The sequence below is a fragment of the Zymoseptoria tritici genome, chromosome 11, assembly GCF_000219625.1.
Source record: "Zymoseptoria tritici IPO323 chromosome 11, whole genome shotgun sequence".
Taxonomy (NCBI): Eukaryota; Fungi; Ascomycota; class Dothideomycetes; order Mycosphaerellales; family Mycosphaerellaceae; genus Zymoseptoria; species Zymoseptoria tritici.
The window spans coordinates 1,455,985-1,469,148 of record NC_018208.1 but is presented as its reverse complement, the minus strand read 5'-3'; the positions used below and the strand labels follow the sequence as shown (position 1 = coordinate 1,469,148).

General features: G+C 54.9%; 3 protein-coding genes across 3 annotated transcripts; 1 reads left to right on the top strand and 2 right to left on the bottom strand.

Moving 5' to 3' along the window:
• Nucleotides 1-4,500: 4,500 nt before the first annotated feature.
• Nucleotides 4,501-6,187, bottom strand: MYCGRDRAFT_77111 (t-complex protein 1 subunit zeta; the record flags this gene model as incomplete). Its single annotated transcript, XM_003848419.1, has 2 exons — nucleotides 4,501-4,730; nucleotides 4,782-6,187. 2 exons carry the CDS (start codon nucleotides 6,175-6,177, stop codon nucleotides 4,501-4,503), a joined length of 1,626 nt encoding a protein of 541 aa, XP_003848467.1.
• Nucleotides 6,188-6,355: 168 nt separating this feature from the next.
• On the top strand, nucleotides 6,356-8,288 carry MYCGRDRAFT_101665 (uncharacterized protein; the record flags this gene model as incomplete). Its single annotated transcript, XM_003848465.1, has 2 exons — nucleotides 6,356-7,500; nucleotides 8,269-8,288. The coding sequence occupies 2 exons, from the start codon at nucleotides 6,378-6,380 to the stop codon at nucleotides 8,286-8,288; spliced, it is 1,143 nt and encodes a 380-aa protein (XP_003848513.1).
• Nucleotides 8,289-8,934: 646 nt separating this feature from the next.
• Nucleotides 8,935-12,519, bottom strand: MYCGRDRAFT_10006 (uncharacterized protein; the record flags this gene model as incomplete). The annotated part of the gene is made up of 1 exon (XM_003848418.1): nucleotides 8,935-12,519. A coding segment is annotated over one exon (3,585 nt), but the record flags the coding sequence as incomplete, so codon positions are not given.
• Nucleotides 12,520-13,164: the final 645 nt, after the last annotated feature.

Here is a 13,164-nt window from a genome sequence, read left to right as displayed (position 1 = left end):
GCCATCGTTCCATCAGCATACCTCTCAATATGCCTCTGGATCCGGTGCTTCACCATGGTGCCCCTTCCAAACCACCTCAACAGCAACACCCTCACTCCTATCGCCCAGCGCCTGCTCCAACTCTCCACGCATCTCATCGCAACGCCTCTCGCATTCACTCTGTTTGAAAACACTACTAAACTCCCCCGGCCCGATCAAACCCAGAAGAGTGGAACGCAGAGATGAAGTTGCTACTTTCGAGTTTCGAGTCCGAGGTGGAGTGCCCTTGGCAGGCGGAGCACGGCGAGCTCTCTTGCGAGAACCAAAAGCTCGGTGAGCAACCATCTCTGTTCGATAGCTGGCGATGCGACAGGATCAAAAGTTGGGTGTGTTGATGTTGGAAGACCAGAACTGTGCTTGGGAATAAGGAAGATGGAAGAGAAGATTGAAGATGAAAGACGAAATGAGACGTGGGAAGATACGATCCGTGACAGGGATACGAATCCTGGCGCTTAATGAAAGTTTTACTGGTGAAGTGAAACCCAAAGGCTTGCTGCCTGTTCAAGATCCTCCCCTTGCAAGTTTCTCTTTCAGCTCAGTACGGTGTGGTGCCCTGACTCCAAAGCACCTCCACTGCAACGCTCTTCCTCATGAGTCTGAAGTCCGCCTCCAACTCCTTCTGAACCTTGTTACAGGCTTGCTCCGCGGCAGCCCGATTCTGATCGGCGTCGTTGTGGATCGCAATGTATTTTCGGTTGACGACGAGCTCGACTGCGACTGTCTTGAGTCTTGCGTTCGTTGAACACTTCCCGACGAGCTCGCTGGCGGCCTCGTCGGGGTGTGGTTCATTCCACCATCTGCCGTCATGTTTGATGACCAGCTGAAGCTTCTCCATGCTCGGATAGCCCTGAGGTGCGAATGCAATGGAGTAGAACGTTCGCAAGACCACTTGCAGTGTAACACTCGTGATATGAGCGCTGGCACTGGAGGTCGGGAACTTGTAAAGCACGGGCCATACCGCTCCTGCATCGTCTTGCATTCTTCCGTACATGCACCACAAACCCAGCTCCGAGTTGCTGTGCATAACGTTGACAGCCTCCTGATAGATTTGCTTGTCCACCTGCAGGAGCGCTGTACGATTGCGGTCGATGTCATCGAGCGATCGCTTCGTCTGGCGCTGTGAAACTCTGCGCTCAGGATTGTCGGTGTGAATGGTGTACTTCCGGGCCTTGGGGATCCACAAGGCCTCGTAGATGCTGATTCGAAGTTCTGGGGCGATGCCTTTGAGGCTGGCTCGTGGACTTTGGTGGACTGCAATGGCCTGGGCCTCGTCGGTGATGCTCAATGAGGACAATGAAGGCCATTCGCCGGGCATCGCTTGCGGGAGACTGTGCTGCAGCAGAGGTCAGTAAATGAGCACTTCATAAAGTGCATGGACAATCGCTACTCACAGTGCGCAACTCTGTGCGAACAAGGTCCGTGTTGTCCATCGTAGCAGATTGGCCATCCGGGTCTGCGACTAAGAGCCGACTTGCTGATGACATGGCCGGTCGTTGGGGTGCGCGAGTCCACGGCGATGTGGTGATGCAAATGGAGAACTTCGAGTCTGAGAACAGACTAGAAAAGGTGAAAGTGCGAGCAAACGGAGCACTGGGCATGGAAGTAAGCGGAAAGCGGGCCGCTGCCGGGGATCTGCCTTCCAGGACTTTTAGCATGTGATATAAAGTGAAGTGAATGCTTTTGTCCAATTACGTTACCTCGCTGATAGAGATCCAGATCGTGTGAACGATCCAATCCGACGAAGGTCTATACATACATCCAGCATTCCTCGATCGCTATGTCTGTTACGCCTTGTGCAAAATGTCTGCTGCAGACCTCCCGCATGAGAAGTACGCTTTCGCAAAGTATCCAACCGCGCTTTCAGCTCCCTCGAAACCATCGTAGTGTACAGGTAGACAATGCCAGACTCGTGCTCAATCCCAGCCTACAAACATCGTCCTCCACCTCCACATTACATCGATCGCGGCGCTCTTGCCTCCCTTGAGCCGGTACCCCTCTCGTAATTCGCGCTGCAGCCTGTCACAGAAACGCTGGCACATGAGGTCACCGTAGCTCCGCTCGACGTACGATGAGTATGAGAACTCAATGGCGATGCTCTTGAGATTGGGGCTGTCTGCGAACCCCAAAGCCCATCGAGTCACCATAGCAGATCGTTGATTCCAATCCATACCGTGGCCGATCTTGACCAGAAATCGTAAGTTCTCCACATGTGGGTGGCGATCGTGCGTGAAAAACTGCCCCAGAGCCGGTGACGGAGTGATCCTCCGGTGTCCGGTCTCTTGCGCCCGCAGACATATGCTTGTGATACGGGCTTCCGGTGCGGGGATGACGCTGGAGTTCCAAAACCATGGCGGTAGAGAGACTCCATCGGTCATCATTGATAGGTCGGAGGTCCTCTGGAGAACGGGCGTTGCCTCCTGAAAAATCTGCTTATTCACACGCAAGAGAGCAGTGCGAGTGTTGTTGAGGTCTTCTTGTGCCCGACTACGTTTGCGCAGCGACAATTTGCCTGTGACCTGATCGACATGAGTGGTAAACATCTCCTTCGTCAGAGTCCACAACATCTGGTAAATGTGCAGACGTAGCTCAGGAGGTATTCCCAAAAAGCTGGCTTGCGGACTGTGATCCTGCACGGCTGGGCTCTTGGTGGCAGCGTTTGGTGCCGCTGGCGAAGACCGGCCTTTCGGTTCTCGGTACACCACCAGTGCGCGCTCGACATTTGGCGGAGGTGCGGCAGCTGTCGACATGTGATCTTGGGGTTTGGACTCGTTCGTGTGGCTGAAATCAGGCTGCAGTGTATGTCAGTGAGCGAAGAGTTTTCGAATTCAAGATCAAGGTGTAACTCACGATGAACGCCGCTTCGCGGCGGACGGACTCCTTGTCGATGGTGGTATGCATGACATCCATAGTTGCGGCTTGAGTGAGGCAGCTGTTGATGTGGACGATGTTGATGTGTAGACGTTGTTGATGAAATTTTGTGGTGGTGGAAGATGGTGCTGACTTGACGTGGAGTGTTGAGAGTTTTTGCGATTCGGATTGAAGAAGAGAGAGAGAAAGCAAATCAAGAGGCCAAAGCTGCACATGAGATAACGGCCCGCCACTGGGTCCGAGCGGCAATATGGAATATGAGCATATGAAATGAATACTCACATGCAAGCAGACATCCTCCATCCAGATTGCCCACTAATAGACGCTGCCTCGGCTCCAGAGCACTTCAACCACAGCACTCTTTCCCATATCTCCCATAACACGCTGGAGGCGCTTCTGAAGCCGATCACAAGCACCCTCTTGCGGGTTCTTGTTGAGAAGGTCTCGCAGCGTCAAGAGGGAGCTGGACGACATCTCAATGGCGACACTCTTGAGTTTTGCATTCGCAGAGCACTTTTCGATGAGCTTGCAAACAGTGTCCGCCGCGTCTTCAGGCCTCGTTGATCCTCCCCTGAGACCTTTGACCATCAGTTGGAGCTTCTCCAGACAGGGAAAATCTTCGAAGCGCAATAGCAGCAGAAGCTGCTCGTTCAAGTCCGCTGATAGTCTGATGCTCGTGATGCGCGACTTTGCGTCGACGGTCGGGGTTTTGTATCGCACAGGCCATACGCTTCCATTCCTGCACGAGAAGAACAACAGTGCCAGATCTGTGTTCCTGTGCATGATGGTGACAGCCTCGTTGTAAATCTGCTTATTCACGCGCACAAGCGCAGTGTGATGACCGGCGGCCTCTCCGAACACTTCGCAAATGCCCTGCCGCTGGCGCTGCGAGATTCTGCTGTCGGGATCGTCGGTATGAATCGTGTACTTCCGATCCTTGGGCGTCCATAAGGCCTCGTAGATGATCAGTCGAAGCTCGGAAGGGATGCCTTGCAGGTTGGCTTGTGGATTGTGCTGCAGCAGATGTCAGTTTCCGCAAATCTTGTAAAACGCATACAATATTGCTCACAGTGCGCAGCGCAGTGCGAGCGCCATCTTCATCTTCCATCGTAGCAGGTGAGCGGTCCACGGCAGGTAAGCAATCCACGGCAGGTGAGCGGTCCACGTCTTCGGCCGGGAGCCGACTGGACGACAGCATAGCAAGTCGTTGCTCTGCGCGGTCAATGTGGCGGTGAGAGGTGATGAAGGAGATGAAGGATGTCGAATTTGTGAAAAGGAAAGTCGAGGAAGGAAGACAGGGCAGACAGCAAACGAAGCGTGCCGCTGGCGAGGGTCCGATCAATTATGGATTTTAGCACGGTGACATTGAAGTGAAGCGAGTGCCTAATCGTCATCATCTGGTGGTTCTTTCGATATTGGACGGGTATGTCTAGACTGCCTTCACTTACAGGTACGACCGGAGTCGTGGTCATGCACTGATGTGCGACTCCACTGCGGACTCGAAAAGGCTCTTCTGAACAGACAAACTGCCAATTGCCGCGCTCTCGCGATTCTTCGATCACACATGTCCCATCCTCCTCCTGTACCACCTCTTCATTCCCCATCTTCCAACCCAGGCGGACCCGACTTGCCCATTTGTCTCGCCTTGAGCATCTCATCGCAAAGCAGCAAGTTCGACGCAATGCCCGTTGAGCTGGCGATCGAATTCCTCAGCACGCGGAAACTGTCGTAGACACCCTGTTGTACAGGATCCATCGGCTCGCCGAGTGTGAGATCGAGACCGGCGATGTGTCCTTCCGCGTGCTCATCTTGGAGTGTTGCGACTGAAATGCATGTTAGCAATGCAAACTGCAAGGAGTGTGGTGCAAACTTACTGCAATCCTGAATATCATGCCCGCTATTCGCCGCCAACGTCTTGGGAATAATCAACAACGCATCCGCAAACGCAGAAACACCCCACTTCGCCTTGCCCTTGACCTGCTTCCTGAACTCATCCGAATTCAGATGTCTCGCGCACGCAATCTGGAACGCTCCACCACCAGGCACCACACTGCCGTCCACAATCATATTATACACCGATCTTAAGCCATCGCGAACCGCATCCTTGATCTGAGTGATGGTGTGTGCGTTGGGGCCCTTGATGAGGATAGTGACGGACTTGGGATCCTTGACCTCCTCGATGAATGTGTACTTCTCCTCTCCCAGCTGGTGCTCGTAGACGTGGCCGGCCCAGCCGAGGATGTCGGGTGAGAGGTCATCCGCGGAGTTCTGTGCGGTGCCGCCGCAGATGAGTTGCAGACGCTCCATGTTTCTGCGCTTGGCGCGGCGGAGGGCGAAGATGCCGTTCTTGACGAGTACGTCGAGGGAGAGCGGGTCGATACCCTTTTGGTTGACCACGACGAAGCCCTTTGATGGGTCATCTCCGCAGACTTCCTTCTTCAACTCGACAATCTTGCGCAGCTTGTCGTCCACGAATCGACGCTCACTCTCCACCAGTTTGTCCCGCTGTTCTGCGCTGGAGTAGTAGAATCCACTGTTGATCTCGCTCTTTTCGTATTCCAAGCTGACGTTGAGGGTGAGGACGAAGGCATTCTTGACGTCTTTGGGCATATCGGGATGGCGAGCGCCGTGGTCTAATGCGAGACCACGGATGAGCTGGGTGTCTGCTGCTGTGCGGTGCTGCATGGTCATGATCTCGATCATGTGCAGGTCGGGCTTTGCGGGAGCTTCATAGATGGCGAGGACGGCATCGACGATATCGGGTGTGAGTTGCTCGGCTAGGGTGGAGTTGATCTTGGTGGAGAGCGATGTGCGGGCGACGGAGAGGAGGAGTTCGCGGTCGACTTCTTTCGGGAGTTTGAAGGAGTCCAGGAATCGTAGTGTCTCGTTCTTGGCCACCTCGTAACCATCTGTGATGACTCTTGGGTGTAGTCCCTCACTGATGTAGCGATCTGCTTGCTTCAGCAGTTCTCCCACCAGCATAACCACACTCGTTGTGCCATCTCCGCAAATCTCGTCTTGTGCAGTCGCTGCGCGGGCAATCATGACAGCTGTGGGGTTCTGAATTTGCATCTCTTTCAACAGCACGCTGCCATCCTTTGTGAGCTTGATGCCTCCTGCGCCATCGACCAGCATTTTGAGGGTGCCCGTTGGACCCAAGTTGGAGGAGAGAACATCTTTCAGGCCTTCTCCAGCATTAATGTTGACTCTGAGAGCCTCACCGCGGCGTCGCGACTCCGCCTTGGGGTTGAGGAGTTGTGCAGCTGACATTGTGTGTGGTGGTTGAGGAGGTGTTGGTTTGATGGAAGTTTCGCTGGAGCTTCTTGAACGCTCAGTCTTGAGTGGAACTGCGAAGATATAGGCTGCCGTATCAAGATATATTTTCTGGACCGCACTTCATCGACCACCCTCTTTCACCAACTTTCACCATCAACAGGGCCAACATGGATTCGGAGGAGAGGCCCACTAAGATGCGCAAGCTGGAGAACGGCGAGCCGGAAAACTCTTCAGCCAATGCTCCGTCACAAGCCGATATCTCTTCGACCGCATCAGCAGCTCAAAAAGAACAAACCATCTCCCAAGAAGAAGCCAACACCGCATCCTCAGAAAACACCGAACCCTCCCTCCCAAACCCCACCACATTCGCTCCCCTCCTCTCCTCAACTCCCACATCAAACGACCCACCCCTCTCCAAATCCCAACAAAAAAAACTCAAAAAACGTCTCGAATGGGAATCCTCCGCCGCCTCCCGCAAAGCCTTCCGCAAAGAAAAACAGACCGCCAAACGCGAACGTCTCCGCGCGCACAAAGCCTCCCTCCCCCCCGCTCCTCCCAAACCCCAACCTCCACGAGCCATCCAACTCCCCATCACAATCCTCATCGACTGCAACTTCGACGACCTCATGCATGAAGGCGAGCGCACGAGTTTGAGTTCCCAGATCACGAGGTGTTACTCGGATAATAAGAATTCGGGGTTTCGGGCGCATTTGGCGATTTGTAGTTTTGGGGGGAAGTTGAAGGAACGGTTTGATGAGGTGTTGAAGGGGACGTATTTGAGTTGGAAGGGGGTGAGGACTTTTCCGGAGGGGTTTGTGGAGGTGGCGGGGAAGGCGAAGGAGTGGATGGGTGCTGAGGGCGGTGGAAAACTCAAAGGTGTCTTCGACCGTCCCGAGGACCCCACGGATGAAGAAATCGAAAAGCTCAAAGCAGCCGGCGAAGTCGTCTACCTCACCTCCGAAGCAACCTCAGACCTGACCGAGTTGAAACCCTACAGCACCTACATCATCGGCGGCCTAGTCGACAAAAACCGCGCGAAAGGAATCTGCTTCAAGCGCGCGACGCAAGCGGGGATCAAGACGGCGCGACTCCCGATTGGAGAGTTCATGGAGATGCAGAGTCGCAAAGTGTTGGCCACGAATCATGTGAATGAGATTATGGTGAAGTGGTTGGAGTGCGGGGATTGGGCGGCGGCGTTTATGAAGGCGATTCCGAAGAGGAAAGGGGGGAAGTTGAAGGGCGAGGGTGGGGAGGAGGATGATGCAGGTGAGGGGGGCAAGAATGGTGGCGAAGATGAGAAAGAGGGCAGCAAGAATGGTGGAGCCGATGAGAGTGGCGGTGATGATGAAGATGGGGGTGTGGCTCAGCCTGTGGACGAGGAGAACACTGGCGAGCAGCAGCCATCTTTGGTTGCAGACGCGAGCGTCAAGAACGAAATTGCCGATGGGAGTGAGCTGGACGTCGAACCGGTCAAGATGGAGCCAGTCGCGGTCGAGAGCGCTGAGCAAGACCAAGCAGCACCGACTCACACTTAGGATGGCGAGAACGATTTCTGGTATATCAGCCTCGATTGCAGCAAAGGGATCGCTTGTGCTGCTACTGCTACTGTATGCACGTCTTCCCTTAACCGGCCTTCCTTTCAGTAGCGATGTAATCGGAGACTGGAGGAAGTGCGACAACAACGCTCACGAAAATGTTGTATACCACTTCACCTCAGCTATTCCAATCTCTCCCGTCTTCCCATTGCCTACAGCCCTACTAATCCACCGACCGATCCCTCCCCCTACTCATACTCCTCCCACCCCCTCCCTCCAACCCATCATCCCTCCCTACATAACTCTCATACTCCCCCTCCTCGTCCCTCTCCTCCACACCCTGCTCCCACCTAGCCCCATCCTCCCCCTCCTCATCCCCATCCCCCTCCCACCTCTCCTCATGCCCATCGACTACACTTCCACCCCGACTACTCCCCGCCATCTCCCTCTCCAACCGTCGTCTCAACTCCTCATTCTCCACCCTCCCTTCTTCCAACCTCTTTCTCGCCCCCTTGCGATCCAACAACCTCGCCTCCCGTTCCGCTTTCAGTCTCCTCTCCAATTCCTTGAGTCGATGCACCCACCTCTGATCACTAGCCTGGCTTCCCGGTCGCCCCTCAGCGAGAACGATCGGTTGGGGAGCTTGTGCGTGGTTCCAGAGGACTTCGCCGCCGCCCGTGCCCGTGGTGCCGGTGTGATGGGACGTGCTGGGTCGGGGAGGGGCCTGGATGGTGGACGCCGTGGAAGGACGGGAGCGGTGGGTGGCGGTGTAGTGTTGTTCGTAATCCGTGGTGGTGGTTTTTTGGGTCGTGGAGTTGGTGCGGAGGAGGTTGGCGACGAAGTTGCGGGCGGGACTGTCTTTGGATTTTTGGGAGGAGTCGCCCGAGGAGGATTCGCGGCGCATGAAGGGAAGGTTGTTGTTCTTGCCGCCATCTGTCCACTCGCCGTTCAGGTGGTGGACGGAGGAGGCCGAGGAAGAGGTTTGTTGGTAGGCTTGCTGCATCATCTGCAATGCCTGCTGGCTGGGGTTCTTCCGGTGGATCTTGAGCTCAGTTGTCAAGATTTTGACTTCGTGTTTGAGGCGGGTGACTTCCTCGATGCTCTTTTTGCTGGTGCTGCCGGATCCACTGCGGGATTCGAGGGCTGCGCGTTCAATGGCGAAGCGTTTGGCGGCCTCCTCTGCGAATGCTTGTTGCGCTTGTTGGACTGCGATTTCGAGGGCGTCTTGGCGTTTGATACGAAGTGAGAGATTGTGCTCGAGAGTCTGGTAGTCACGCCATAGCTCTTTCTCAATGCTGCGGATGCGACCCTTGAAGCCGCCAAGCAGAGCCTCGATCGTCTTGACGGCATTGAGGATGTTGTCGTGGAATGGGTGAAGCTGTTTGCGGGCGATGACCTCAATCGTGGTATTCTCGCCGTGGACCATGCCATTCGTCTGCGTCCAGTCTGCACCACACAGAGTGGACAAACGGTTCCACAATGCAAATAGCAGGGTGTTGCGATCGCTGAGCTGGTCGCGGAACTGCGATTCGAGGAGCGCCATCTTGCGCTTGTCTTGGCTGTATGCGGTTTCGAGCTCGAGGACGCGAGATTCCTGCTGTGCAATGGTGCGCATATGAGTGGCTTGACCTCGGGAAGCCTTTTCGAACTGCTCCAGATCGTGCTTGCGGGACGAACGCTCCTTCTCGAGGAGGTCAGAAAGACGACGGCTTTCCAGACTGGTGCTCTCGAGGAGTCCGTCGCGGTGGCGAAGCAGACGATCTTTGTCAGAGAGATCCATCTTTGCGCGATCAAGCTGGCCAGCAGTCGTCTCCAAATCGCGTTGCAGTTTCTCAATCTCGGCCAGCAGACTCTGCTTGGTACCATCAGGATCGCCCAGAATAGAACGAAGATTCTGCTCAAGCTCGTCCAGTTTCTGCTTCCAGCTACCAGACTCGACTTCCTTCGTGGCGAGGCTGCGACGCAGACGACGGACCTCATCCTTCGACTTTGCGTTCTCGCTGTTGAGATCATCAAGCACTTTCTGCACGTCCTCTTTTGACTTGTTCTCCAAGACGTCTCGCTGCTGCCTCTCCTCAAAGATGCCTTCCTCGACTTCACGCAACTTCTCTTGCTCGTCTGATATTTGATGCTGCGCGGCATTGAGCGCATCCTCCAACTCGCCAATCTTGATCTTGTCGCCTTCCTGCTCCTCGCGCAAGAATGTGATTTCCGAGTGCAGGCTCTCTGTGGTGATCTCCAGCTTGCGATTCTTCTCCTCCACCTCACTGCATTTCTGCTCCCACTTCGATATCTCCTCCTCCATTTCCGAGATCTGCGACTCCAGATTCTGGATCGTCTTCATGTTGGCCTGTTTTTCGTCTTCCAGGTTCATCACGCTCTGAGTAATTTCACGCAATTCGCCCTGCAGACCTCTGTAGCCGTCCGTGGTAGTCTGCAGCTTGTTCAGCGTCTTTTGAAGTCGGTTCTCGGCATTGGTCAAGTCTTGCTCGAGTGCCTTCTTCTCCTCGTCCAAAGCAGAAATCTCGGTCAGTGCTTCCTCCTTGAGTTGGGCATACTCTTGCTCCTTCTCCTCGTATGCCTGCAGTGTGTCATCGCGCTCAGTTTGGAGTTTGAGAAGATCATCCTGACACTCGCCGAGTTCCTGCTCCATTTCTTGAAAGTCGCCTTCGAGCACGGTCACGTACTGAAGATGGGTGTTGTGGCTCCTTTCCAGCTCTTGGTACTTGATCCTCAACTCGGCGTTCTGGTCTCGTAGCTGACCCTCCTTCCGGTCCCACTCCTCCCTCTCGACCTCATTCAAGATCGGGAGTTCGCTACCGGCTCGAGACTGACTGCGTTGATGATGCGCTCGGGAGATTGATCGATCGAAGATGCTTTCCCCTGCAACAGACCTTGCATCACCTTTGCGTTGCAGTAACTTGAGATCTTCAATCTCCTGCTGCAGCCGTTCGCGCTCACGATTTCGAGAAGTGAGCATGCTGGTCTGCGCACCGAGATCTCTCCTCAGCTCGGAATTCTCATGCTTCAACTGCTCAATCGCAGCGTTGGATTCTGCTAGCTCCTCGTTGTGGGCGTCGTTGCCCTCGTCAGCATAGTGACCATTCCTGGTCCGACTCGCCACGGGAGACTGCCTTTCCACGCGAAGCGCATTGAGTTCCTTGCGAAGCTTGGTAAGGTCCTCCTCGGCCTGCTCACGGCGACCGGTCTCGGCGTTCAACAAATCTTGCCACATGTCCATGTTCTCCTTCATACCAGAAGTGTCCTCTCCACGCTTACCAGCCATACCGCGCATGTGTTCGGCCATTTTACGTTTCTCGAACTCTTTTGTCATGACTTCATCGCGGAGAGTGGTGACTGTGTTCTCGGAGTGGTCGAGTTGTTGTCGAAGGTAAAGAATCTCCTCGTGCATCTCTGCTTGCAGAACCGGGTCATCATCGTCGTCCCTCTCGGTGTGCTTCTGCTGCCTGGCTTCTTTCAGGGCATCTTCCTGCTCCTTCATTCTCTTCTCCATCTCCTTCATCTTCTTTCGGAGACTCTGCGCCTCTTTCCGTTCATTCGCAAGGTCTGTCTGAAACTGCACGTTCTTCTCGATCAACTCCCTGACACCATCATCCGAACGATTCTGCAACGCTTGGTCCAAGAAGTGGATCTTCAACTTCAAGTCAAAGTTCTCCTTGGTAAGCTTGTCAATCTTGCTGTTCTGCTCCTTCAACGTCAATGTTCGTCGCGGTCCCTGCACCGAACTCGTGCCAAAGCCGCCTGATGAGGCAGGACGTTTCTCCGGCGATGCTGATCGATTGCGAAGACGGAAGTTCCTAGCTACCGTCTCCGGGACCTGAATGCTCTGGACATGCTGTGCGATAACGGTATCGGTCGGCGCATGAAAGTTGGAAGTTGTTGCGCGCGGTGTTTCCAGTCCTGCCATGCTACGCGTGCCATCGAATCTGCTTTCTGCTCGAGACGCAAGCAGAGAAGCGTTGCTAACGTCTCTTGGGAATGACGACTCGCCTGCGGACATAAAGCTTCCGACGCTGGCTATGCTTGGTACTCGATTGACTGCGCGCTTCGGTCTGGACGTAGCTTTGGTCGTTCGGTCGCCGGTCGCACCGCCAGTCTGTAACGCAAAGTCGGTATTATACACCGCCTCGCTTCCGGACAAGTCCGATGTATTAGTGACGCTGGACAGCATTGATATGGCGCTCGCTTGTCGAGCGTTTCGCATACTCGCGCGAGGATTGAGCTGAGTGGGCTTGTCGCCGTTCGGACTGGACAGAAAAGATGACTCCGAGGGTCCTACGCTGAGCTTTGCCGGTTGTGGAGAGGAAGTATCGCGAAGCGTGGAGCCAGCAGAGGGCGGCCGCATCCCGCGTATTGAAGGTGACGGACTGCTGCGACTGTTCGACTCCATGGTGATGGATGTAGGCTGCGTCCGCGTGAGCTTCGCAGAGCTCGCAGTCCGCGCATGTGTCCTCTCCGCCGCCGCAGCCGCCGGCGACGAAGGATGCTCTCCTGGGACATCTTCATCCTGGCCATCATCAAATCGCTCGGCCGCAGCAGTCTGATATCCTCCTGCTGGTGTGTCCGCTTGACTGCTTTGCTCACGCTCCTCTTCATCTTCTGCTCCGCTTTGCACGCTCGGCGGTTGTGCCAACTCCAAGTATGTGTCATCCGCTCCTATAGGTTCCTGCTCCTCTACCGCTGGCGCCGCTGTTGTCTCCGGTAAGAAGCTCGACTCGACGTCCTGGAAATGGCGGTTCATGGCCCGCTCGTCGAAGCTGTGATCGTTTCCTTGCTCTTCTCCAGGTTTCACAAAACTCGGCCCATCATCTTCCTGTAGGTAGCTGTGCTCTCCCGTCGGTAGATCGGTCAATTCGCTGTCGCGGCGCGCAAAAGGTCCCGAGCGTGGATTCGTGGTATGCGCTTCATTGTCGCTGTGGTCGACACTTCCACCGTCGCTGTCGGCCATCCTCCAGAGATCGTTTTAAAAGGCTGGCGACAACTCTGTCCAGGTTGTTGATCTCGTTTCCGTAAGATGACGCTCGTTTAGACGTATAGTTCCCAGTTGACTGGTCGCGTTGACGCGCCGAGCCGTTGGATGGGTTTGTTGTGCTGGCGATGGTATCTTCTGACGCTCAGACAATTTCAAGGTGCATGCAACAAGCTTGTCACAGAGACCTCCTCGATGAACATTTTCCGTGGGGTCGAGCGAGGAAGGCCGCGAAACATTTTATCTCCCAATGTTCGAGGCAGGAGTTCCTTGACTCTCGTGTCCAACCCAACTCTAAATCCTAGCTCGTCGCTAGCGTGGCCATTTTGTGTCAGGAGCTCTTTTGGGCTGTTGCGAACTCAAAAGTTTCCTTGACACGGTGACACCTCGATTCGATGTGAAACGAAGACAGCCGACGTGATGGGACTGTGAAGATGGAGGTATAGCAGTGTCGTT